Source organism: Pseudophryne corroboree, chromosome 3 (assembly GCF_028390025.1).
Source record: "Pseudophryne corroboree isolate aPseCor3 chromosome 3, aPseCor3.hap2, whole genome shotgun sequence".
NCBI classification, from domain to species: domain Eukaryota; kingdom Metazoa; phylum Chordata; class Amphibia; order Anura; family Myobatrachidae; genus Pseudophryne; species Pseudophryne corroboree.
In genome coordinates, this window is record NC_086446.1 from 337,975,534 (window position 1) to 337,999,659 (window position 24,126).

Sequence of the window (24,126 nt, forward strand, 5' to 3'; positions counted from 1 at the left end):
CTGCAAATCGCTGAAGAATATGTGTGCGCTAGTTAAATAACTGGTGGTAATAATAGTAGTAGCAGTAGTAGTAGTAGTAGTAGTAGTAGTAGTAGTAGTACAATCACATTTATCCAAAGCTTGAAGTACACTGCCAGAACATTTATCTAGTAAATAGTAACTAAATGCAAAGGTGTAATTGCAATAGTGCTTATATAAATATAATTACAAACAAAAAAACAAAACAGAAAACAATATAAAGATAACATTCAGTTATAGGCAAATAAAAGGTTATAAATATATACGTGTTAAACTACAACTAATAAAAATAACAGACTTTGTAGCAAAAAAACACAAAGCCAGTATTCCTATCGCGCAGCATCATATATTACAGAAAGCAACAGAATAGTTACAAAGATAACACAAATGAATATATTGTAACAATACACAGTGCAAACAGACAGACCAAACATTAATTAGAGCACATTTGTTGCAAGTACACAAAACAACCACTATGTTTTAAGAGTAGATTTTAACATGTATTATTTAATTAGAGGGTGTTTGAGGTCATGTAAATGTAATACATTATAAACTAATAATAACAATATATTCCCAAATGAAATAAATTGCTCTTGCTCAACCTCAGACTGAACATATTCGGATTTGGTGTGGGTTGCACTGTGATTTGAAAATGGTACAGTAGCTCTGCTTGTGGCAATGACCTGTGTAACAGGCCCTACAATGCCTGACTTATTTGCCTCTCTACTGTATGTGCTATAATATTTCTAATAAATGTGAAATGATACATTGCTATTAAAAACTCGAGCTGCAGTCGTTTGCCTCGGTTAGAAGTAATTTAACACCATAAATATAATACATGGAAGTAAGCACAGGGGACCTCTGGGATCTCTCAAACACTGTTGAGCAAATTGTTCATTAAAAGAGATTTAGGTGAAAGGAGAACTGGTAAAGAGTGTTACATGAACTAAGGTCCCCAGACTCGGGAAGTTGGTTCAGCTCCTTGACAAGTATTACAAATGAGGGTGGGCGTCATATTGTTAGATGCTGTTGTCTCCCATGTTGTAACAAGTAAATAAATGTTGCTTACCTGACGGTTTCCTTTTAGCTCAAGAACTGAGTGGGAGAGACTTATTTCCTAATACTAGCCCCCCAACAAAGACCCTAGAGGAGAGGAGACACTTCGTTACCACCAGTCCAGTGGGCTATTAGAAGACACTAGGTTCATTCAAGATGAAGGATTATCTACAAATTGTTGGCTTTAGTGGCTAGACTGGTGTGTTTTGTGTGGGAAGACGACAAAACAGAAAACTGCGTTTATAGATTATAAACACATTCGTTGTCATTTTACTGGCATCGCAGGAGATCAATGTCTGGCTGTGGTGGGCTCCTAGTCACAGAATATTTAAATGACTCATCATTGTGAACCTTAAGTAGAGTTTAATTGATTACACTTTATTGCAGCTGTAAAATAACATTTCACATGTTATCTGGATCTAAAAAGAAAAGGATGAATAAAAATAAACATTTAGAGCAATAAAATGAACACAAAATAAAACTGAAATAAAGCCACAGTTATCATTCTAAACGTGCCAGATGGAGCTCCAGGGGGAGAAAAAAAAGTCTTTCGATTAAAACAAAGTTCTCATCCAATATGCCACATCTTTTTTTTCTTCTTTTTTTGCTTGAGGTCTTTTAACACTTAAAAAGTCCTGAATAATTCCAAGTTTTCCTTTGGAGGCTATGAAGAAAGATTCTGACGCTAACGTGTCGTTATCAGATTGATGGGCCGGGTTTGATTGAAGTTTCTTTGTCATGCAAATGTCACAGGCCATGATGGATGGGCTGAGATATCTGACAAGCTTTAGGAGGTCCTCAGCTATTGGTCCCAAGAGAATCACGTGTCTTTTCTGAGAGAGACAGAAGGGTTGAAGCCTAGCAATCCATGGATGGAAGTTTACAGCTTTGACATACTACCTAAAGGTTGTAGGGCAGGAGGAATCCCCCAAAACAGGTTGACCCTCCTCCATCACTGGCACATGGACAATACCAGAATGGGCTCCTTTTTGGACTATACAATATGTAACCGTGGAACTAGTGCCTACTCACCCAGAGGGTACCACCACTTAGACCAAGGGGCACCATCCTTTTCAGCATGCCCAGGTACCAGTGACATTTATAGCGGTGATGGACGTTTTGCAGTGGGAGGAACGGGTACAATCTCCAACCAGTTACCACAGCAGAGCCACGGCTACCACCATCACCCTGCAAGCACTAATCTGGCATATGCCAGCTCCATACCAAGTTACACTTCACAGAACTGCAGCCAGGGCTATGGGCACCAAGTGTACGTCAGCCAAGAAGCAGAGGGAGTTTATTTTCAACAACAGCCTTATTCCGCCAACACAACTACTAACATTGGCTCATTGTCAGAAGGATACTGTGGAGCAGTGCCAGGGCCGGCTCATTACCAACAGCACCCGTATGGGCAGGAGCACCAATGCTTGGTACAGGGTTACCCCGACCATTCCCCGTTGCTGCATGATGACAAGGACATCTCCTGCCAGCCTGAACAAGCAGCATCTAACCCCACGTTTGAGTGGATGAAAGTAAAGCGGAATCCGCCGAAAACCTGTGAGTAGCTGCTTCTCAGCCCTGAGTCAGTGCCTCAGCCTCAAATAGGCCTCAAGTTCACCAAGTCATTGTAAGCGTGGGTGCAGATCATTATTGCCCCATCCATCTTTTTTTTTTTTTTTTTTTTTTGAAGCCTCAAATCAGTGCCCTACACAGAATGTTTATAATAAACCTTTCACTTGGCACCCGTGCAGTAAATGAGGGCTTCCCGATGTGGATATTCTGTTCATATATGTAATGGTATATTTATTTAAAGTGTTTATTGGTCACATCGGGATTAAATACCGGAGCACAGAGAACATGCTGATAGCATGGTTTGTACAAACACACATATTGCCTGCTAGTGATGTACTACGACTGTACACACAAGTATTGTTATGTGATACTTATTGTTCTCCAAACTTGAGCACTGCCAGCAGTCTCTTGACAAAAAGTAACGGCCTTTGTACATTTGATACATAAGAGTGACTACTGTAGTTCTCAATATCGGGCATTTTATTAAAGAGGAAGCATGAAGGCTGGAATTGGCCCTCGCACGCAATAAAAATACTGTTTGAATAGGACGTTAATGATAGTTTTTTTTTTTTATATTATTAATTATATGATTTTACTTTATTGTTGTCTCCACAGCCAAACCCGCGGATTACGGATTAACGTCTCCACAAAATAGCATGAGGACCAACTTCACCACCAAGCAGTTGACCGAGCTGGAGAAAGAGTTCCACTTTAACAAGTACCTGACCCGGGCCAGGCGGGTGGAGATTGCGGCCACACTGGAACTGAATGAGACTCAGGTGAAAATCTGGTTCCAGAATCGGAGGATGAAGCAGAAGAAAAGAGAGAAGGAAGGACTCAGTCAGGGTGTCAGTAAGAGCTCATCAGCAAAGGAGAGCAGTGAGATCTCAGACCTCTGCTGCTCTACTTCCCCTGACACCTCTCCAAACTCTGTGTAGAGGAAGCACACGGACAGCCCCCACCTGGGAACAGAATGTTGCGCAGATGATGTAAATAGTTTATTTTCTTCGGCAAATGCCTTATTTATATACAGAAAACAGTTTACAAAGCAAAACAACAACAACAAAAATCGTGGCCACTGAACAAAAGGGAGCTGGCTGGCTCCTCTCAGGGAAACCCCATATTTTTAGGGGAGCTGCACATTCAGGCATCTCCATTAGGTTGCTGATCTGCTCACCTATACACGAGTCCGATGTATTGTATAGGATTGATGGTCACGTGTTCTCCTACTCACAAATGTTGTTATTACCAATACTCCATAATGAATGCTTGTGTTTCTGCGCGGATATATTTATAGTCACACACAGACTCATTGTTACTGTATATATGACGATCGTTGTAACACGTGATGCCTTTCAAAAATAGTTTGCACTATACCTAATATACATTTCAGAACACAGGTTTTATTAATAGATGCGATAAATTGGAAAATTAGTGCCTGTGACCAATAAGGGTTGTGTCCAAGAACGAAACGATAACCCCGATTTATCACACCTCTAGTATGTTTTAATATAGTATTTCATTTAACAGTATCTGCTAAATTGCCTTCATAATGCCATTTGCCGATATGTTAACTAATGTCTTCATGAGATTAGCTTCTGTTTCTATAAAAAAAAAACACACATATGTGTTTTACCTATCATTACAATTCAATTTCAAATGTTATTTTTACGTTTTATTTCTAGAAATAAATCTACCTCACTTTAGCAGACGTTTAGTTTGATTTGTTGATTGTTGTATCCTGGCCACTGTTACACAGCCAAGACATAAATGAACACGGGGAAGTGGGTAAGAAAAATACACAATAATTGGGGGTTTCCGAACAATTAACCATTGGTAATTGCGTAATTAGGTAAATGATTATTGTAACTAACAAATCTTGTGCCTGATCGCTTGTTCATAGATTTGATTTATGGTTTAACTTTGTAATCATACAACTACTGGTTACCTGAGCTGTAGTAAATTGTACTTGCCACCAATAATATTACTGCAGGACCCTCGTTAAAAAATGGCCTGTACCTTTCTGCTGGAAGATTAGTCCACCCCATTTTATAGAACAATAAATAAACCCCGTTAACATTAGAACATTAGATGCCGAGCCAACCTGAAGGAAGTCCTTGTGTCATCCTGACCACAACAAAAGCCTACACGATTACACATTTAAAAGTGAAAAGGATTGCAGGGTCCAGGGAGTACCTCTCAGAACTTGTATTCATATTCCGGTATTCACACCCTGGAAACAGGATGGGGTTTGGGTGCACTCAGACATCAAACACTCTTTCATCCTCTAAAGAAAGATTTGAAATTCAGGTTCCAGTTTTAATTAATCTTTTGATGGTGACAAAAATTATAATTTACTTTTATATGGTATAATGTACAGGGACATAGCAAGAGACTGACTGATATTCAGAAGAGGACAGAGTGTATGATAAGTTTGCTGATTAAATATGGAGGCTCTGGCCATATATTTTTTTCTCACAATTCATTTAAACATTTTGGTGAAAGACATAGATAAATGGTTAAAAATGTAACCAGTAATTGTCTAGTAAGGTCTTCGCTGCTGCAATTTAGTAAGACACACTTTATCCAAACATACTGAATCTATATAATAGGTCCATCTGCATTGAAAAATATTCTCTTCACTTAATTTCTAAAAGTGTTTCATTAATGATCTGGACAATATTAGGTATGTTTGGGGAAATATTTCAATGACAATGTGTCCTGTTGGTGACCTTTGTGCTGTCCTCCATACTCCCCATGTTATTTTTGTTCAGGTGCCCTTAGGATTCAGAGTTGACTAAAGTGTCCATTCTCTTTCTCTGGCCCACCTTGTTCTCAGTTTACTCTTTCCTGACAGCTTTATTTTAGACCACTTTTTGGATGGGCTACTTTAATATTTACTCAAGCTGATGACTTGTCCCAGGATCTCCTCTCAGCAGTCTTGTTCTGCAAGCTCCTTCCCCCAGGCATAGGTTCACTAAAAGTTCAGTTAGAAATCAAAGCAACAGAGCTAGGTTGGATGTCCCAGGACAGACCTGGGATGGACAGCAATTTAAGGTCATGTTAAGGTCTTCTTACCTCTTCTGGGTCCCCCATGACCCTGCTCTCAGCACTGTACACAGCAGTTATAGTCAAGACAGTATTTTCCTAGAGAGAAAGCAATCTATAGCACATTTGGATGAATTATCTAACTTTCCATCCCACAGAAAGCCATTGATTTTTCTAGACACAGCTTCAAATATTCACAATATTCATTTGACAGCTAGTTTACAGTTAAATCAGTTGCCCATATGTGGATACAAAGTACATATCCCAAGAAAGAAAACAGTTTAACCTTACCTGAAAACTGGTCAGCCAAATGAAACTTGTTCACCCACTGTTCTGCAGTCTCACAATACTAATGTAACACTTTGCTACTAGACATGCACATATCTAAGGGTAAGCAGTTTCAGCATTTTTGTAGATTCAGCAAAATGATTATATTAAGTAAATTGTGCTTGCCTGTCATCCTTGGGTTCAGTTATGTGGTGGTGGACATTGTTGCACTTCTGTTTGTCCACAAATTTTATGATTTGCAGCCACCAGCACAGGTTTTGCCTATCACATTCACCATATATAATTTGATTTGGTCCTGAACCACCAACATGTGGCACTCCTGCAAGCACCCCGTCGCTATACTACCCCAGCTACAAACCACTGCTTTAAGTAACACAGTGCTAATCAGGACCTCACTCATGATGTTGCAGAATAATAAAGTTAATATATGCACTTGGTATTCAGGATATAAATTAGTCGTGTCTACTTTGTGCAACACAGGCCTAGTTCCAGTGGCAAACACAGGATTTCTAGAGGGGGGTTTCCAAATGCAGTTCCCAATCTCCCACTCTGCAGAACATTGAAGCAAGTGTGGGAGTGTCTGGGAGCAGTAGAAAAACCTAGTAAAGACCCCAGACATTAATGTAAACATTGATATTTTTATACACTGGATACTGTATAGAAAACAGTATTAATATTTAACAATATAGATGGTCTATAGTATAGGCTGTATCAAACATTTAAATAATATAAATAAGTGGTCAGGAAAAAGTTAAACATACCATCATAAATGAATAAAGATAAAAAGATAATAGAACAAGTACTGCCCTTTCTAAGCACACATTCTCCCACCTCATGGTAAGGCTCCTATCTCTTCTTCCTGATAGCTCCTCTCTGGTCCAGTGCACTAATTGAGGACTCAGAGCCACACACACAGCAAACTTGGTAACAGAAGTTACTGCCACTGGGCATGTGTCACAGCTCTGGTCTGTCCCTTACACTGCATGATGTGGCGGTAATCCTATTGTATACAATTGCTATTGTCATAATTTGAGCCACTTGTCAAGAGGAGGGGGTTTTTTTTTCAGGCAACTGGAAACCCTCCTGCATTTGCCTTTGGTTCACATCTTCCTCCTTTTCTATTTTAATTTCCCATAACTCTAGCTATACATTTAATAGATACATCTAAAAAGGCACTTGCTGATAATAAAGAGAACATGTCAAGATTGAGATAATCTCTTGTGTGTCTGAGAACAAAAATAAAACATGCTATCCTGTGTGCAAATGCTGGGACCTGAGACTTGTCCCTTATTCTGTTCAATCCTAACTCCCAGTCAGCTGCCTTCTTTTTTTAGAATCTCCCTCACTAGTGAATGCTCACGTGGCAAGTATGCTAAAAAAAAACAAAAAAAAGCAAGTGTACAATAGTTTTCTATTTTCTTCCCTCTAAACCAGGGGTGTACAACCTTTGTGTAAGGACACAAGTTGATTTCAGATCTGTTCTCGTGGCCGCTTGATTGTACAGTATATCATTAAATCTATTTATTGCAAATAGTCTTTTGGGAGGCCACAACAATAGCATACTAACATTTATAACACACTGACACTTTGCTTCCCATCTGAAAAAAAAGGGTTGAGCATTACCCCCACCCATATTTTTTCATCTGTAGATGGCATTAACTATCAGAGACAGCCTTGAAAAACCTAAAATCCTTCAGTTCTTGTTAAATTGAAGAAGAGCATCATTCACATGCAGATATTTAGCAGCACATTGCTTTCATCTATGATATCTCCTATGTTACATCGTTCTGCTACTTCGTTTTATTTATTTATTAAGTTTATTATATAGCGCAGCACATTCCACTGCACTTTACTTATGGAATAACAATGATGACACAAAACTGGGTAATAACTGACAGACATAGAGGTAGGCAGGCCCTGCTCGCAAGCTTACAATCTATATGGAAATTGCCAATGATACACAAAGATAGGTGTTATCTGCTGAATAATGGTCCAGCCAGAATGTAGAGTTTCTTGGTGGGCTGTATGATATAGTCACTAAGCAATGTTGACCAGAGGTCAGGACACAGGAAGATGTCAGATTGGAGACAAGAGAAAAATACTGTATGTGAGGATGTGTGGACTGTACAGAGGAGATTTAATTGGATATGAATATTTATGAAGGTTATGTGGGCAGATCCGGAATTTGATAAGCTTGCCTGAAGAGGTGAGCTTTAAGGGAATGCTTGAAGGGTTGGAGACTAGAGGAGAGTCTTATTGTGCGTGGAAGGGCATTCCACAGAGTAGGGGCAGCCCAAAGAAAGTCCTGCAATCATCAATGGGAGCGAGTAATGTGTGTGGATGACAGACATAGATCGTATAGAGCGGAGAGGTTGAGTTGGGATATATTTTGAGAGAAGCGAAGAGATGTACGTTGGTGTAGTTTGGTTAATAGCCTTATAAGTAAGTAAAAGTATTTTATATTGAATACGGTAGAATACAGGCAACCTATCGAGGCACTGACAGAGCGGATCAGCAGATGATGGGACGTCTAGCGGGGAAGATCAGCCTCGCAGCTGCATTCAAAACAAATTGTAGTGATGAGAGTCGTTTTTTGGTAAGACCAGTAAGGAGACTATTACAATAATCAATGCGGGAGATGATTAGTGCATGGTTTAGAGTTTTTGCAATGTCTTGTGTAAGATAAGGTCGTATTGTGGATATGTTTTTTAGAGAAGTGTTGGGAACAAACTCTGAGATATTCATGCAGGAACAGCCATTCTTAAGTACTTGCTTCTAGGTAATAAAAGTTTAGTGATACTGAAATTTCATAAGAAGTAGGTGTAGCACAAGGTTCTTTTTTTTACTAGGTCTTTTGGTTAATACCCTAGAAAATCAAGATGCTTTACTCCTGTAGGAGCTAACCCAGGATCAATGGCGCCAAGAGTGGTAGTGGCAATAGTGATGGTGCAGGTATTAATAACTAGGTTCAAGCTTGACTAAAACGCCCAGCAGGGTAAAAATATACCCCCCACACAAACACACACAACTCCTTGGGAGGCATAATCATTTTCATTCATTGTTTTGTTTTGGGGGTTTTTATAGTGGATGTGGGAATGCTTTCAGAATTTGGCCATGCCTCCTCCATAAACTGGGAAAGCCATTGCTCTTTACAGCTCTGAGGATTGTACAAAATTAACAGAAATTACTTTTGACAATCCAAGATTCACAAACATTATTTTTGGAATACAGTATATTAACTGGTACTATACAGTATACTGGAGTACAAAGAGAATCAGGTAATTACTACTGAAGAAAGGACTGTTGAAATTCAACTTTAATTGTTTGAGGTTCCTGACCACCTTGCCCTTTCTTATCAGTTGTGAACTAGCAAGACACAAGGCCTTGCCTATTAAGGCCAGAGGTTATCAGTGTGTAAATAGCCAGACTGTAAAGACATGATGGAGTGAGAGCAGATAGGTTATCGTATATGGACATGTTTTAAGATATCACACTGTCTGAATCTATTCCACCTGAATGAGCACAGGTAAAGGTGCACTTGTGAACTAATGAACATTGAAATGCGATATACCAATGTTTAAGTTAAAGCTTATCACTTTCTTATGGTGCATACACATTTCTGATATCAGAGTGTATGCTAGGCAGGTTATCTCAAGAGCTAGATAAGCTGAAGTGCTCTGAGGTGATCAAATTTACAGCTATTTCATAAGATAACATTTAGAACTACAGGCACTTGGAAGCTCACAAAACAGTAGTTAGGTTGCAATAATTAATTTAGATGTCTTTTAAAAACGTGAACAATGGGAAAGTATAAGAAAAACTATATATGTTATCTATGCTTTTTTCTGATGTTCAGGTTGCAGCGTTCCACTCAGCCTCCTCTCTACTATGCTGAAGGTGTGTATGTGAGTGTTATCGGGGAATCTGTATGTACAGTAAGTTCAGTAAGGGCATGTTGATGGATTTGCGGCCTATGCAGATGTACATGTGTAATTATGCCTGCTTTCAGATGGGTCTTATGTACAAGGGATAGGGCCAATGCAAGTGTGCATGGATAATGATGACAACTATGAAATCAAGCATATGGATAGGGGTGGTTGGACTGCAGAGATATGTACAACTAAGCATACAGGTGATTAACCAAACCTAGGGCCTAATTCAGATCTGATCACAGCAGTAAATTTGTTAGCTAATGGGCAAAACTATGTGCACTGCAGAGGAATGGGGGGGGGGACGACACTGATATATCATGTTCAGAGAGTTAGATTCGGGTGGGTTATTTTGTTTCTGTGCAGGGTAAATACTGGCTGCTTTATTATTACACTGTAATTTAGATTTCAGTTTGAACACACCCCACCCAAATCTAACTCTTTCTGCACATGTTATATCTGCCCCCCCTTCAGTGCACATGGTTTTGCCCATTAGCTAACAAATTTGCTGCTGCAATCAGATCTGAATTAGGCCCCTAGTTCTGTGCATGCAAAGCGGGAGCAGTTGCTGTCACCTAGGGTTCAACTCCGAATTGGCCTGTGTATTTTGGTGGATTAGATATTCTAAATTCAGAATTTGTTGGGATTTGGTAGAGATTTATCAAAGCTTAAAGAGAAATAAAGTGGAGAGAGATAAAGTACTAACCAATCAGTTCCAAACTGCCATGTTACATACTCTGTTTGAAAAATGACAGGAACTGATTGGTTGGCAATTTATCTCTCTCCGAGCCTGGATAAATCTCCCCCTATGCATTATTGGAAGCATTTTTGTACACAGTATATAAAATTATTATACTTGAGTTGGGAATTATATGTGTACACAAATCAATGTAATCAAATGTTTATTGTGAAACATGAAATAAAGGCTAGTACATTATCCCATTACTGTCATGATTGTTGTTCAGCACTAAAAGGAAAACGAACAATCAGTATTTTAGGTGATTTATTTGCGGCTTCAGGGGTCTATTTAGGAATAATCATGATATTGGCTTGAATATTTTCGTCCAATAACATCACAATTATTTGAAGTTTTACATAACTTTACCATGCTATGCAGCATAAACTTATGAGATAGCAGTTGCATTAACAACACTATCCATGTGAAGTATCCGGTAACCTTGTTTTCGGAAGTCCTAAAGCAGGAACCGGCAACTGGCGGACCGCGGTCCATCTCCGGACCACAAAGGACAGAACAGCGGACCGGTTTACTAATCTAAGATAAACTCTAATTATAAATACTGGCAGGATACTGGCAGGGTAAGGAAGATGGCAGTCACACTGTAATGACGCAGAGAGGCAAGAGCGTCCATCTTCCTTCCCCTGCAGAGCGGGCTGACGCGGCGTCCCACGTGAGCGGGCTGACGCGGCGTCCCACGTGAGCGGGCTGACGCGGCGTCCCACGTGAGCGGGCTGACGCGGCGTCACAGGACTGATGGAGGCTGAGGCGCTGAGTGGATCCCACGCACCGCACCACAGCATGGAGGAGCCCCGACTGGACCCAGCCCCCGCACCCAGGGGACTCACCCTCTCAAGAGGAAACCAAGCTACCAGGCGGTGGAGCCGGGAGGCACTTTTTAGTGCGTCTGCGGGTTGCGGCCTGCCCGTCCCCACGTACGCGGGCTTTGCACATAAGGGTGAGCAGTCATATTTTGAAACACATTTTGTGTCTGTATTGCACAAGAAAAGATACTGCGCTCCACTGTAGGGGTTTGGGATGCAATTAATGTTTACACCCTGGGAGTAAAGAAGTCATCGTATATATAAGATTACAATTAGATATTTGATTTTGTGGTTTTTTTGGACCTCGGTCAAAATAATTAGATAACATCCGGACTCCATTCAAATTACTTGCCAACCCCTGTCCTAAAGGCTGACTGCAGTTTCTCGTTTAGCCCAACTCTTCAGCAGTGTCGCATCATCTGTAGTCGCATCACACTGTAGTGCTCCTTACACACGTTACAGCACACTGTAGTGCTCCTTACACACGTTACAGCACACTGTAGTGCTCCTTACACACGTTACAGCACACTGTAGTGCTCCTTACACACGTTACAGCACACTGCAGTGCTCCTTACACACGTTACAGCACACTGTAGTGCTCCTTACACACGTTACAGCACACTGTAGTGCTCCTTACACACGTTACAGCACACTGCAGTGCTCCTTACACACGTTACAGCACACTGCAGTGCTCCTTACACACGTTACAGCACACTGCAGTGCTCCTTACACACGTTACAGCACACTGTAGTGCTCCTTACACACGTTACAGCACACTGTAGTGCTCCTTACACACGTTACAGCACACTGTAGTGCTCCTTACACACGTTACAGCACACTGTAGTGCTCCTTACACACGTTACAGCACACTGCAGTGCTCCTTACACACGTTACAGCACACTGCAGTGCTCCTTACACACGTTACAGCACACTGCAGTGCTCCTTACACACGTTACAGCACACTGTAGTGCTCCTTACACACGTTACAGCACACTGTAGTGCTCCTTACACACGTTACAGCACACTGTAGTGCTCCTTACACACGTTACAGCACACTGCAGTGCTCCTTACACACGTTACAGCACACTGTAGTGCTCCTTACACACGTTACAGCACACTGTAGTGCTCCTTACACACGTTACAGCACACTGTAGTGCTCCTTACACACGTTACAGCACACTGTAGTGCTCCTTACACACGTTACAGCACACTGTAGTGCTCCTTACACACGTTACAGCACACTGTAGTGCTCCTTACACACGTTACAGCACACTGTAGTGCTCCTTACACACGTTACAGCACACTGTAGTGCTCCTTACACACGTTACAGCACACTGCAGTGCTCCTTACACACGTTACAGCACACTGCAGTGCTCCTTACACATGTTACAGCACACTGCAGTGCTCCTTACACACGTTACAGCACACTGTAGTGCTCCTTACACACGTTACAGCACACTGTAGTGCTCCTTACACACGTTACAGCACACTGTAGTGCTCCTTACACACGTTACAGCACACTGCAGTGCTCCTTACACACGTTACAGCACACTGTAGTGCTCCTTACACACGTTACAGCACACTGTAGTGTGAAATATATAAATTGTCTCTACCAGTATGGCGGGAGGCATGTATGAGTCAGACTGACTCATTGTAATGCCTCCGGCTGTGGTTCCCTTCAATGCACACGGTTGCATCGTGGCTAGTTCCGCCACTAGTTCAGAGGAATAACTGCAAATAATGCATTAACAAATAGGATTATAATTGTGAAAATTGATAATTTAATATCGTTATGGAAAAAGTTTGAGTATAATGGTTACTATTATGGCTTGTACTATGTAAAGTAACTCTTTTAGGGCTATTTGTAAATCAGAAGAAAATCTGATTCTACACTGCAGTTACACTGCAGTTACAATAGTTATTTCTATTGTTGCAACTACATACAACTTACTGTGTACAATTACACATGGTTTTGGAGGTAAGAGCAATGTGATTTTCATCTAAGGTGCTGAGTGGATCAGAGCTCTACTTGTTGAAACACAATTTTATACTGTGGGAAGCAGTGATGCGCCGTGAGCTCAATAGGTGGAGAAGCATTGACTAGTATCAGAGCCATATTTACACACACACACACACACACACACACACACACACACACACACATATATATGAACTCGGGTAGCTGTTAGGATCCCGGCAGTCGGAATACGGACGTCGGAACCACAACACTCGTCAGAATGCCGACGCCAGAATCCAGACAGGGTCAGGAGATCAACGCCAGAATCCCAACAGCCGGCATCCTGACCTTAAGTATAGCGGGCGAGTTAGGGTTAGGACTGGGGGTGTGGGGGGGAAGGTTAGGTTTAGGCGCCACGTGGGGAGGGGGGGGGGGGGACTGGTTAGGGATAGACTACAGGGAGGGGGGGCTGCTTAGGCTGCGGAGAGTGGAGGGGGGTTATTGTAAGTCACCATTGAGAGGAGGTTTAGCCACTAAGGGTGGAGGGTTAGGCTGAGGGGAAGGTGGGGTTAGGGTTAGGCACCACCGGGGGGAGATTAGCCTTAGGCACTAATACCCCTTTTCCACTAGCTCAAAAAACACGGTAAATGCACGGGGGGGCGCATTTACCCGTGTTATTTGCTAGTGGAAAAGGGTCCCCCCGCAAAAACCTGTATCAAATGACCTGTGAATCCTACCAGGGTAAATACCTGGGTAGGACACGGGAATGATCCAGGTAAGGTTGCAGTGTAAACGGAAGCCGTGTCGATGAGACATGGCTCCCGTTTACACTGTATGGAAGGGCGTCGCTGGGAGATCATGTGATCTCCCAGCGTCGCCCAGCGCCGCCCCTGCCGCGTCACTAGCAGCATCACCAACCCGTCAATATGCCAGGTTGGTGAGCCCAGTGGGAAAGGGGGCTGAGCATGGGCCGCAGCAGGGTAGCACCCGTGTTAGGCTCCCGGCTGCTACCCGTGCTCAGTAGTGGAAAAGGGGTACAAGTGGGGAGGTTAGGGTAAGGCTGCAGGAAGGGAGAGTTGGGGATAGGGGACAGGGGATTTCAAAGATCGGTATTGTGACCGACGGCATCCCATCAGCTGGTCAATTACACTGAACCCATGAACCTGATGGTTTATGTGGACATTATACAAAAGTATAGCAGTATATACTTTGTTACCCTATATGATATAAATTAGCTTGTAAAATGGTTCCTTGTATAATTTAGAGTGAAATTTGCTAATCTTGTGGTTTTTTGTATTATAGTGTTATTCTGGAGAAATTATCCAATTGCCACCATTTCTAATGTTATGGTTGTACATTTATGGTACTTTGATGCTTTATGTTCCTCTCTGTGTGCTATGATACCATTACTGCATGACTGCATTACTTTACACCATGGAACACATAGTAGGAGGCTGTGCAACGCAAACTGTAAGTTCGCCAACTGTGACTTCCGCAACAGCGCCTATGTGGAACGCAACTGGAATGCAAAGTGGAAATCTAGCTAGCCACAACTTCCTGACTTGCTTAGCACAATGCCTGGGGTTCTCATTAGTTATCGAAGGGGCAGTTTTCTGATCCCTGAAAGGTGTGCTTTAATCATGGGTCCGGGTGCACTAATTTTACTAATGAGGTGTGCTATTTACACTAGAGTTGCCAGACAATAACTTTGTTCTGAATGGTGCAGTGATTATAATTAAGACCCTATATAGGGTTGAAACATCAAGTAAATGTTGCTGAAATAAAAAAAATAAAAAAAAAGTCTGCTGAGCACCTCTCTACTTATCATTATGTGATGGCATAACTTCCAAAAAAAACACTTGAGTTCTGCTGAGACGAACTCCCCTGCAGTTGTTCACAAACCTATATATGTGTACATGTATAAAATAATCTCAAAATGTTTTCTTCTTACCAGCTAATAACATGAAAACAGTTTGTCGCAGAAGCGCAAAAAAGTTTTTTAAACCCATCAGCTTCTCCTTCATTTTGGCTGCTCCTGGCTGAGTGCTTGGGAACTTCCATGATAGGTCACCTGGCACTGCATAAAGCCACACCCCCCTCAGTGAGGCAGATTTGATAGCTGCCTCCCCTTGTCCTTTTTTCCAGTATTATTTGTGCCTGTATTTCTAGCGGAGCAATGAAAATTTGGTGAATTTTGACTATAAAAATTATTGCAACAATACAAAGATGATATTTCTAAGTTCTAAATGATAAATATATTCTTTGTATTATTCTAATAATTGTTATAGTCAAAACTCTGAAGTATACTGGAATATGACAGGTGAGGCTTTTTCTCCCCTGCCTACCCTGAGTGCATGCCACTGCAGGGAATTGTTATTTACATGAAGTTCAAGGGGTGGAAACGTCATTTAGGAAGGCATGTATGAATTTGCAGGTTTTTAAATATTCTTTTTGACCATGAAATGAAATGTAATTTCTATACTTCTTCTGGCGATGTTCAGCTATTGACCATAACTTGCAATGGAACGCCTTTTGTGTTATCCATGCACTAAATAATGTGCATGTCTTGATACAGACATGGCTGCTATTTATGCTCTAAATCCATCATATGTGACATATCTTAAGTAGTACAGTCATATGTGCCAGGAAAGTGGGCAGAAATGGCTCTACCATTAGGACGCTGGGTGCCACTGAGTCTGCTATCACAAAATTAAGGATGTCTGTGAAAGGGACATCCTTGTTGTAGTTAACGCAGGGGGTGGCTATGGAATTTATAAGACGCAGCCTACGCACTTTCTCCTGAGGGGCAAGAAACATTGCATTAGCCCTGAAAGGGGAAAATGAGAGGCCAGAGAAATCAACAGTAGTAGCCCTTCTGGAGCTTATGTGACAACCTGTAAGTCAGAAGAAAACCAGGAAGAAAAAATATATATGTTGGAAAAGATCAAATTCGCCTATATAGCAGCCAAAATGTCCACAGTGGTAAATATTGTCACTCCACCCATAAACAATGCAAAATACCAAAGCCACCAATGGGTCCACAGGTGCTTGGAGAAGCAATGCAGACAGCAGTCTTCAATGAATGTCATTTATCTGTGTTCCTTATTCTTCTTAAGCAGTATCATTCCACAGGTATGTGGGCGGGGCGCACACCGAAGAAGTCCCGAATCCATTAGTAAAGGACATAGTCTATTCACTGCAGAGCTGCGAGTGACAAGGGGCCTCCCAACTGATCATGATTATTATTATTCATTCATCATTAAAAAAAATATATTATTTTTTTTGCATGCTGGATAAATATTGCTGTTTTTGCATGTAGTCCACAAATGCTGGACAAAATCATTTTACACTGCAATTTAGATTTGAATTGGTACAGACCCATCCCAATTTTTTTTTTATTTACTTAGTTTATTTAACAGGACTCAAGCACAAAACATACATTCACTGTATAAAGGGTCCAAGTTTGCCTGAGGTGCTGGACGTTTTTTTAAAGGGTGCAATCATTTACAAAACTATGTCTTGTAAATGATTGCCGCTTTAATTAAAACATCCAAGGTCGGCAGGCATCAAGCACCTCCGGCAAACTCGGACCATATTACATATGCCCCAAGGAGTCCACAAAATTTTAGTTTTTGTCCAAACAGTAGAACAGTAAAATCAGGCAACTTATATTAAACAAACATAATGAGGGTATTAGAAGCTGGGGAGTGAGGAGGAGTAAGAATGAAGGGAAAGAGGTGCAGTGGTAAACGCAGGATTTCTAGAGTGGGGGTTTCCAAATGCAATACACAATCTCCCACTCTGTGGAACATTGGAGCAAGTGTGGGAATCTGGGGGAGCAGAAGAAGAACCTAGTAAAGACCCTGGACATTAATGTATACTGTATGGAATATAGCATTAATATTTAACACTATAGATGGTCTATAGTACAGGCTGTATCAAACATTTAAATTATATAAATAAGTGGTCAGTAAAAAATATTAAATATACCATAATAAATACAAAAAAAATTATAGAACCAGTCCTGCATTTTTTAAGCACACATTCTCCCACCTTATGGTAAGGCTCCTGTCTCTTCTTCCTGGTAGCTACTCTTTGGTCCAGTGCACTGATTGAGGACTCAGATCCACACACACAACAAAATTGCCAGAAGAAGCTGCTACCACTGGGCATGTGCAGTAGCTCTGCTCTGTCCCTTAAACTGTATTACATGGTGGCAGCTCCAGTAATCGTAATATATACCAGTGCTGTTGTTTTCATAATTTGAGCCACTTGCCAAGAGGAGGGGGGTTTCCGGGCAACCAAACCCCCCCCCCACCCCCCCTTTCCTGCATTTGCCTATGGAGGCGGTTAGCCATCAGGACGCCCAAAAGTATAATGGAATAACATGCTCAAGGGGCAAGGAAACAAATATGTTAAAGGTCTAAAGAGCATTTAAGGCCTACGTTGGAAAGAAAGTGGAATACAATATAACAGATGAGACGTGGTTCTTAGCTCAAGGAGTAGCATGAGTATACATTAAGGAACCCTGGGAAAGGAGTGAAGTGTTGTCTTTATCATGGTGATAATAAATTTTTTCCATGTTCTGAACCAAATAAAGGACGGAAGTACAGAAAAATGGGGATGTGGCAGCTGATATGATGTGGGAAGTTAGTTTTGCAGAATGTTTCTCAGGTGACATAAAAGAAAGGTCCAAGGATCCTTAAGAACAGGACAGGGCAGAAGCGAGGCTAGCACCTCATCCCAAAATTTGGAGACCTTAGGGCAAGTCCACCAAATATGGAGAAAGGTGCTCGTCCGCCCACAGTTCCGCCAACAAAGTTGTATGCAGAGGGTAACATAGCTGCAAGCCTATCAAGAGTATAGAACCATCGACAATACAATTTGGGCATTATTCAGAGATGGGCGCAGCCACTGCGTTTGCATGCAGTGGCCGCGTCCATTGGGTCTGCGCACATTGCCCTGGACATAGTCCGCATGCACGACCCGTCACCATGCGATCATATCCTGGAAGAATGCAATCGCATAGTGATTGACAGCCGCGAGCGTTGGGGGTGGCGCTGCAGTGTTTCATGAGCATGCTCCGGATAAGGAAAAAGTGTGTCTGGAACGTTTTCAGGGTAGCTGCGTGATGTCAAACACAGCAGCTCCAACAAAAAAAATGGTGCCCTACCGTTTGCCAGCGTAGCAAGATTACGTAGGCAAGGGTAGTCCCAGTGGTGCAAGTGGGCGGGTACGGGTGGGTACGGCGTACCCGTAAGAATTTAGCCGTGGGTACGCCGTACCCACACCGACGGGCCGCCGCTCCTCTTCCTTCCCTCCCTCCCCCACGCCGCACCGCCGCACACGCCTCTGATGTGAGGGCAGGAGAGTGCAGCCTGCGCCTCTCGTTCCCCTCAGTCTCCGGTGGGTGTTTCAGTTTACTTCAGCGCCGATCCGTGAGCCAATCAGAGCTCGCACCCGCGAGCTCTGATTGGCTCACGGATCGGCGCTGAATTAAACTGAGACACCCGCCGAAGACTGAGGGGAACGAGAGGCGCAGGCTGCACTCTCCTTCCCTCACATGACAGACAGGAGGACAGCGACGGCAGCGGTGAGTAGGGGAGGGGGGCATGTTATACCTGGCACTGGGGGGGCATGTATACCTGGCACTGGGGGCATATCTGGCACAGGGGGGCATATATACCTGGCACTGGGGGATATCTGGCACAGGGGGGCATGTATACCTGGCACTGGGGGCATATCTGGCACAGGGGGGCATATATACCTGGCACTGGGGGCATATCTGGCACAGGGGGGCATATATACCTGGCACTGGGGGATATCTGGCACAGGGGGGCATGTATACCTGGCACTGGGGGCATATCTGGCACAGGGAGGCATATATACCTGGCACTGGGGGATATCTGGCACAGGGGGGCATGTATACCTGGCACTGGGGGATATCTGGCACTGGGGGGGCATGTTATACCTGGCACTGGGGGATATCTGGCACTGGGGGGGCATGTTATACCTGGCACTGGGGGATATCTGGCACTGGGGGGGCATGTATACCTGGCACTGGGGGATATCTGGCACTGGGGGGGCATGTATACCTGGCACTGGGGGATATCTGGCACTGGGGGGGGCATGTATACCTGGCACTGGGGGATATCTGGCACTGGGGGCATATCTAGCACAGGGGGGCATATATACCTGGCACTGGGGGATATCTGGCACAGGGGGGCATGTATACCTGGCACTGGAGGATATCTGGCACTGGGGGCATATCTGGCACTGTAGGGGCATTTCTGTATCTGGCACGGGGGGCAATGTATATCTGACACAGTGGGGGCATTTGTGTATCTAGCACTGTGGGGCAATGTGTATCTGACACTGTGAGGCAATGTATGGCACTCTGGGGGCATTTCTGTATCTGGCACTGTGGGGCAATGTGTATCTGGCACTGTGGGGCAATGTGCATCTGGCACTGTGGGGCAATGTGCATCTGGCACTGTGGGGCAATGTGTATCTGGCACTCTGGGGACATTTGTGTATCTGGCACTGTGGGGCAATGTGTATCTGGCACTGTGGGGCAATGTGTATCTGGCACTCTGGGGACATTTGTGTATCTGGCACTGTGGGGCAATGTGCATCTGGCACTGTGGGGCAATGTGTATCTGGCACTGTGAGGCAATGTGTATCTGACACTCTGGGGACATTTGTGTATCTGGCACTCTGGGGACATTTGTGTATCTGGCACTGTGGGGCAATGTGTATCTGGCACTGTGGGGTTATATGTATCTGGCACTGTGGGGCAATGTATATCTAGCACTGTGGTGCAACGTGTATCTGACACTATTGGGGTCATACGTGTATCTGCCCCTCCCCCATATGTGTATCACGCCCCCATTTTCATTGGCCACGCCCCATGTGGCATTTGGCCACACCCATTTTTTTGCGCGCGCGCCTTCGGCGCGCGCACACAGTACCCGTAAGACATTTTTTCTACTTGCACCACTGGGTAGTCCTCAAATCAATGCATTCGCAATTAAATTGTGAACGCATCGCGGGGCTTGCCCTGTGCTGGGCGACTCCCAGCATGTCAGTAGCTGGACGCAGATAGATCTTGCAGCAAAAGCAAGATCTGCGTCCATCTCTGAATAACCACCTTTGTAGGAATTTTCCTGTAACACAGTTGAGATACAGCTAGAGGCAAACTTTTCTCTAATTAGAGTCCAAGAATCAGTCATCAGGAGGGGGCCAAGGTCCTTTTCCCATTCTTGCTTATGTCTGTCCTGAGGATCCAAAGTCAAGTCTAATAGGAGACCATAGAGGAAGGAGATCATTCCTCTTCTGAGCGGGGAGTTGATACAGAGAGCTTCAAAGTACGTAAGGTCTCGGAGGAGTCCGTCTAATGGAAAAGCGTCCAAGAAATGCATATTTTGGATATTTAAAAAAAAAAATGCCCAAGAGAATAGAGTATTTGTCACTTCTCTGCACATTTTAAATCTGCACCACCTGCCCTGCAACATGGTTTTAACAAAGTGTACAGTTACTTGCTCTTTTTTGCTTTGCTCTAAAATTAGAATCAGACCATCTGCAGGTAGATCTACAGCCAGATCGGGATGCAGTCTTAAGGTTGACATGTACAGTGTCGCCAATCATAATGTCGATACCAAATTATTATGTTGACAGGTAGGGAATAGGGTTAGGTGACTGTACTCACTGGAACACTGATGCATCAGTTGACTCATCCGGAACTACTCTTCACGTGTCTGCCGGGACCCGGAAGCCGTGGCTAAAGACACAGCTGCCTTCGAAGCCAGGCAAGACACAGCTAGACCTGCAGGGATGGTTTGTCAACATTTTATCATGTTGACATTTCAATCATGTCTACATTCTCATGTCGACATGATGAATGTTGACCTAGAATGTTGACCACAGCCAGCCAGATCATGTTACTGGTTTATAATCCAGTGCTTAGCTTGTAATGCCAAAGGTTGCTATAACACATCTGTTGCTGTCCTTGCTAAAGACTTGCTCAAACCACACAACTCTTCAGCTGACCATACACCTAAAGATTATCTTTACAACTAGTTGACTGGTTGTAACAAAATCTGGTAATGTATGGAAGCAAATGACATTCGACCATTTGCTCCCATACACTGGAAGATTGACAAAAATGGTCACTCAGGCAAATTGGTTAAATCAGTTTGATCTAACCAATGTGTCTGAATGAGCTGCATTTGACTAACCGTATGTCCAGCTGAGTTTAACTCTCAATAAAGTACATCCCTAACAAAAAAACAGAGAGTTACTGGCCAGTGCTCAGCCACATACATTGTATTACTGCAACATCCACAAATATATATGATATGGTTAAAACTGTACCACTGACATGACCTTTAATCAGACACAAAAAGGTAAAAAAAAAATCTATGGCTAAAAGTGAGACTAAAGAATACACAGAAATGTTAGGTATTAATTAAAATTAAAAATTATCTTCATTGTTACAGAACAATTCAATACAGATGTTCACTAAAAACATACAGTATACTAATGAAAGCAGTTTTCTCAAAATAATGGCATTGTTATATTTGTTAGTATGTGCATTGAGACTATATGCGAGTTATACCCTATTTGGGAGAATGATAAGCAAATACTACAGTAAGGTCCATACACACTTAACGATATAATGAGCGACGTCGCTCATTTTCCCCCTCCTTGAGCGACGTCGCTCATTATATCGTTAAGTGTGTATGCCGCCAGCGACGACCGATGCGCGGCCCCGCGGGTCGGCAACGATCGTCGCTGTCGGTAGGGCATGCATGAAGGATGTGGACTGTCGTCCACGACCTTCATGCAGGGCTGGCGGGGGCGTAACGTCACTGAGCGATATGAGCGGTCATATCGCTCAGTGCGTACAGGCGGCCGCCGACCGGCCGGCCCGGGAGGGGGAGACGTTAGACGATGTCGCTCACAGAGCGACATCGTCTAATGTGTATAAGCCTTAATACTAATTTATTTATTTATTTATTACAAAAGCAAATCTAAATGCTCTGTTTCATAAAGGGTTGCTCCTACTGTGCCATTTTAGCAGCACTACTTAAAATTTATGATCCAATCTTACGGCTATTGTCCATCACACCTTTTAAGGGAAAGCACTAATTTGCACGTTTACACTATTTGATGATGTGGCCATTCTTTCCTAAAGGTTAATGCCAAGTCCTGCAAGCTTTACAGCCAGTCTTGTATACAGATAAGCGTTTTATTGGCACTAGGGCAGTATTTGCTGTCTGACAACAAGAGACACAGATTTATTGTAAAGGGGCAAGTGATGGCTAATTTGAAGCCCACAATTACATAACCGGATTGATTGTTTTATAACCTTTGTGACTAACTATGGATCTAAATAGTGATTTCTAGAAGTTTATGTTCCTGAATAGCAAATACTCTAGTTTAAAGCTTGTGTACAATAGAAAGTAAATGTAGCTTGCAACATCTAAACGCTGCTGACATGCCACTATCACATTCAACCACAAGCAAGTTATGTGTACAACAGTCAGTTTGTGGGTAAAGTGCCCTAGATTTTACTTCCGTTTGGTTGTGAACTTTAACACACGCACACCGTATCATTATTTATATGGTGCCACAAGGTTTCAGATGCGCCTAACAAAATACATAAACATATGAGCAAAACAAGAAAACAGCACCTTACAGTAAAAGACAACGTAGGACAAGTACATGGTATATAAACACTTATGCATCAGGGGACATGATACTGAAAAAAGCATCTGGGTGGCAGAAAATGAGGGTAAAATGCCATTGTAGGGAGTATTGAGTAGAAGATACAGTAGTCTAAGAAAGAGAAGAAAAATCACATGAGGGGAGAGGGTTCTGCTTGTGGGAACTTACATTCAGAAGGGGAAGGGCTGACAGACAGGAGTGACACAGATGGGGAAGAAGTGAGCATGGAACAAAGCACTGGCGTTTCTATAATGGGTGCAGTGTGTGCGGTGCACACGGGCCCCTGAGTCCAGAGGGGGCCCCCACCGCACACACTGCACCCATTTGTAAAATACTCACCCCTTCGAAGTCCAGCGCCGGCATCCGCAGCGCTATTAGAACTCCATGAAAATGGCTCAGCGTCCATTTTCACTGAGTTCTGCGCATGCGCAGTAGAGAAATCTCAGGGAAAATGGCCACTGCGCCATTTTCCCGGAGATCTGCGCATGCGCAGCATAGTCTGAGCCCTCTAGGGCTCAGACTCTACAGCGCTCCGGGCAGAGAGGAGGGGGCCCAAACGGAGGAGGCTGAACACGGGCCTCCTCCTCTCTTAAAACGCCCGTGGAACAAAGGGTTAGGATGAAAGGTGGCTGGGTTTGATGAAGAAGTGGGAGCCTTGAGAGACTGTTTGAAGTTTTGTAGAGAGTCTGATAGAGAGAGGTAGAGAATTCCAGAAAGAGGAAGCACCACATCCTAAATCTTGGAGGCAGGAATGGGAGGAAGTAATCAATTGGCAGGAGAGGTGGCATGCATTTATGGAGCGAAGAGTGCGGGTGGTGGTGTAAAGGGAGATAAGGTCAGATATGTAAATGAGACAGATATGTAAATGGGTGAGAGCTTTGTAAGAGAGTGTGAGAAGCGTGATTGGATTCTGAAGGATAAGGGGAGCCAATGTAGGGCTGTAAAAGAGGGGAGACAGGTGTAGTATGT

General features: G+C 43.1%; 1 protein-coding gene across 1 annotated transcript; it reads left to right on the forward strand.

Moving 5' to 3' along the window:
* Window positions 1-2,036: 2,036 nt before the first annotated feature.
* Window positions 2,037-4,187, forward strand: HOXB1 (homeobox B1). Its single transcript, XM_063963527.1, has 2 exons — window positions 2,037-2,631; window positions 3,262-4,187. The coding sequence occupies exons 1-2, from the start codon at window positions 2,037-2,039 to the stop codon at window positions 3,582-3,584; spliced, it is 918 nt and encodes a 305-aa protein (XP_063819597.1). The 3' UTR covers window positions 3,585-4,187.
* Window positions 4,188-24,126: the final 19,939 nt, after the last annotated feature.

Bases quoted from the DNA above. Each gene is read 5' to 3' on its own strand.
- HOXB1 (XM_063963527.1), top strand. From the start codon at position 2,037: ATGGACAATACCAGAATGGGCTCCTTTTTGGACTATACAATATGTAAC. The intron at 2,632-3,261 runs GTGAGTAGCTGC...TTGTCTCCACAG, and splicing joins GCGGAATCCGCCGAAAACCT to CCAAACCCGCGGATTACGGA.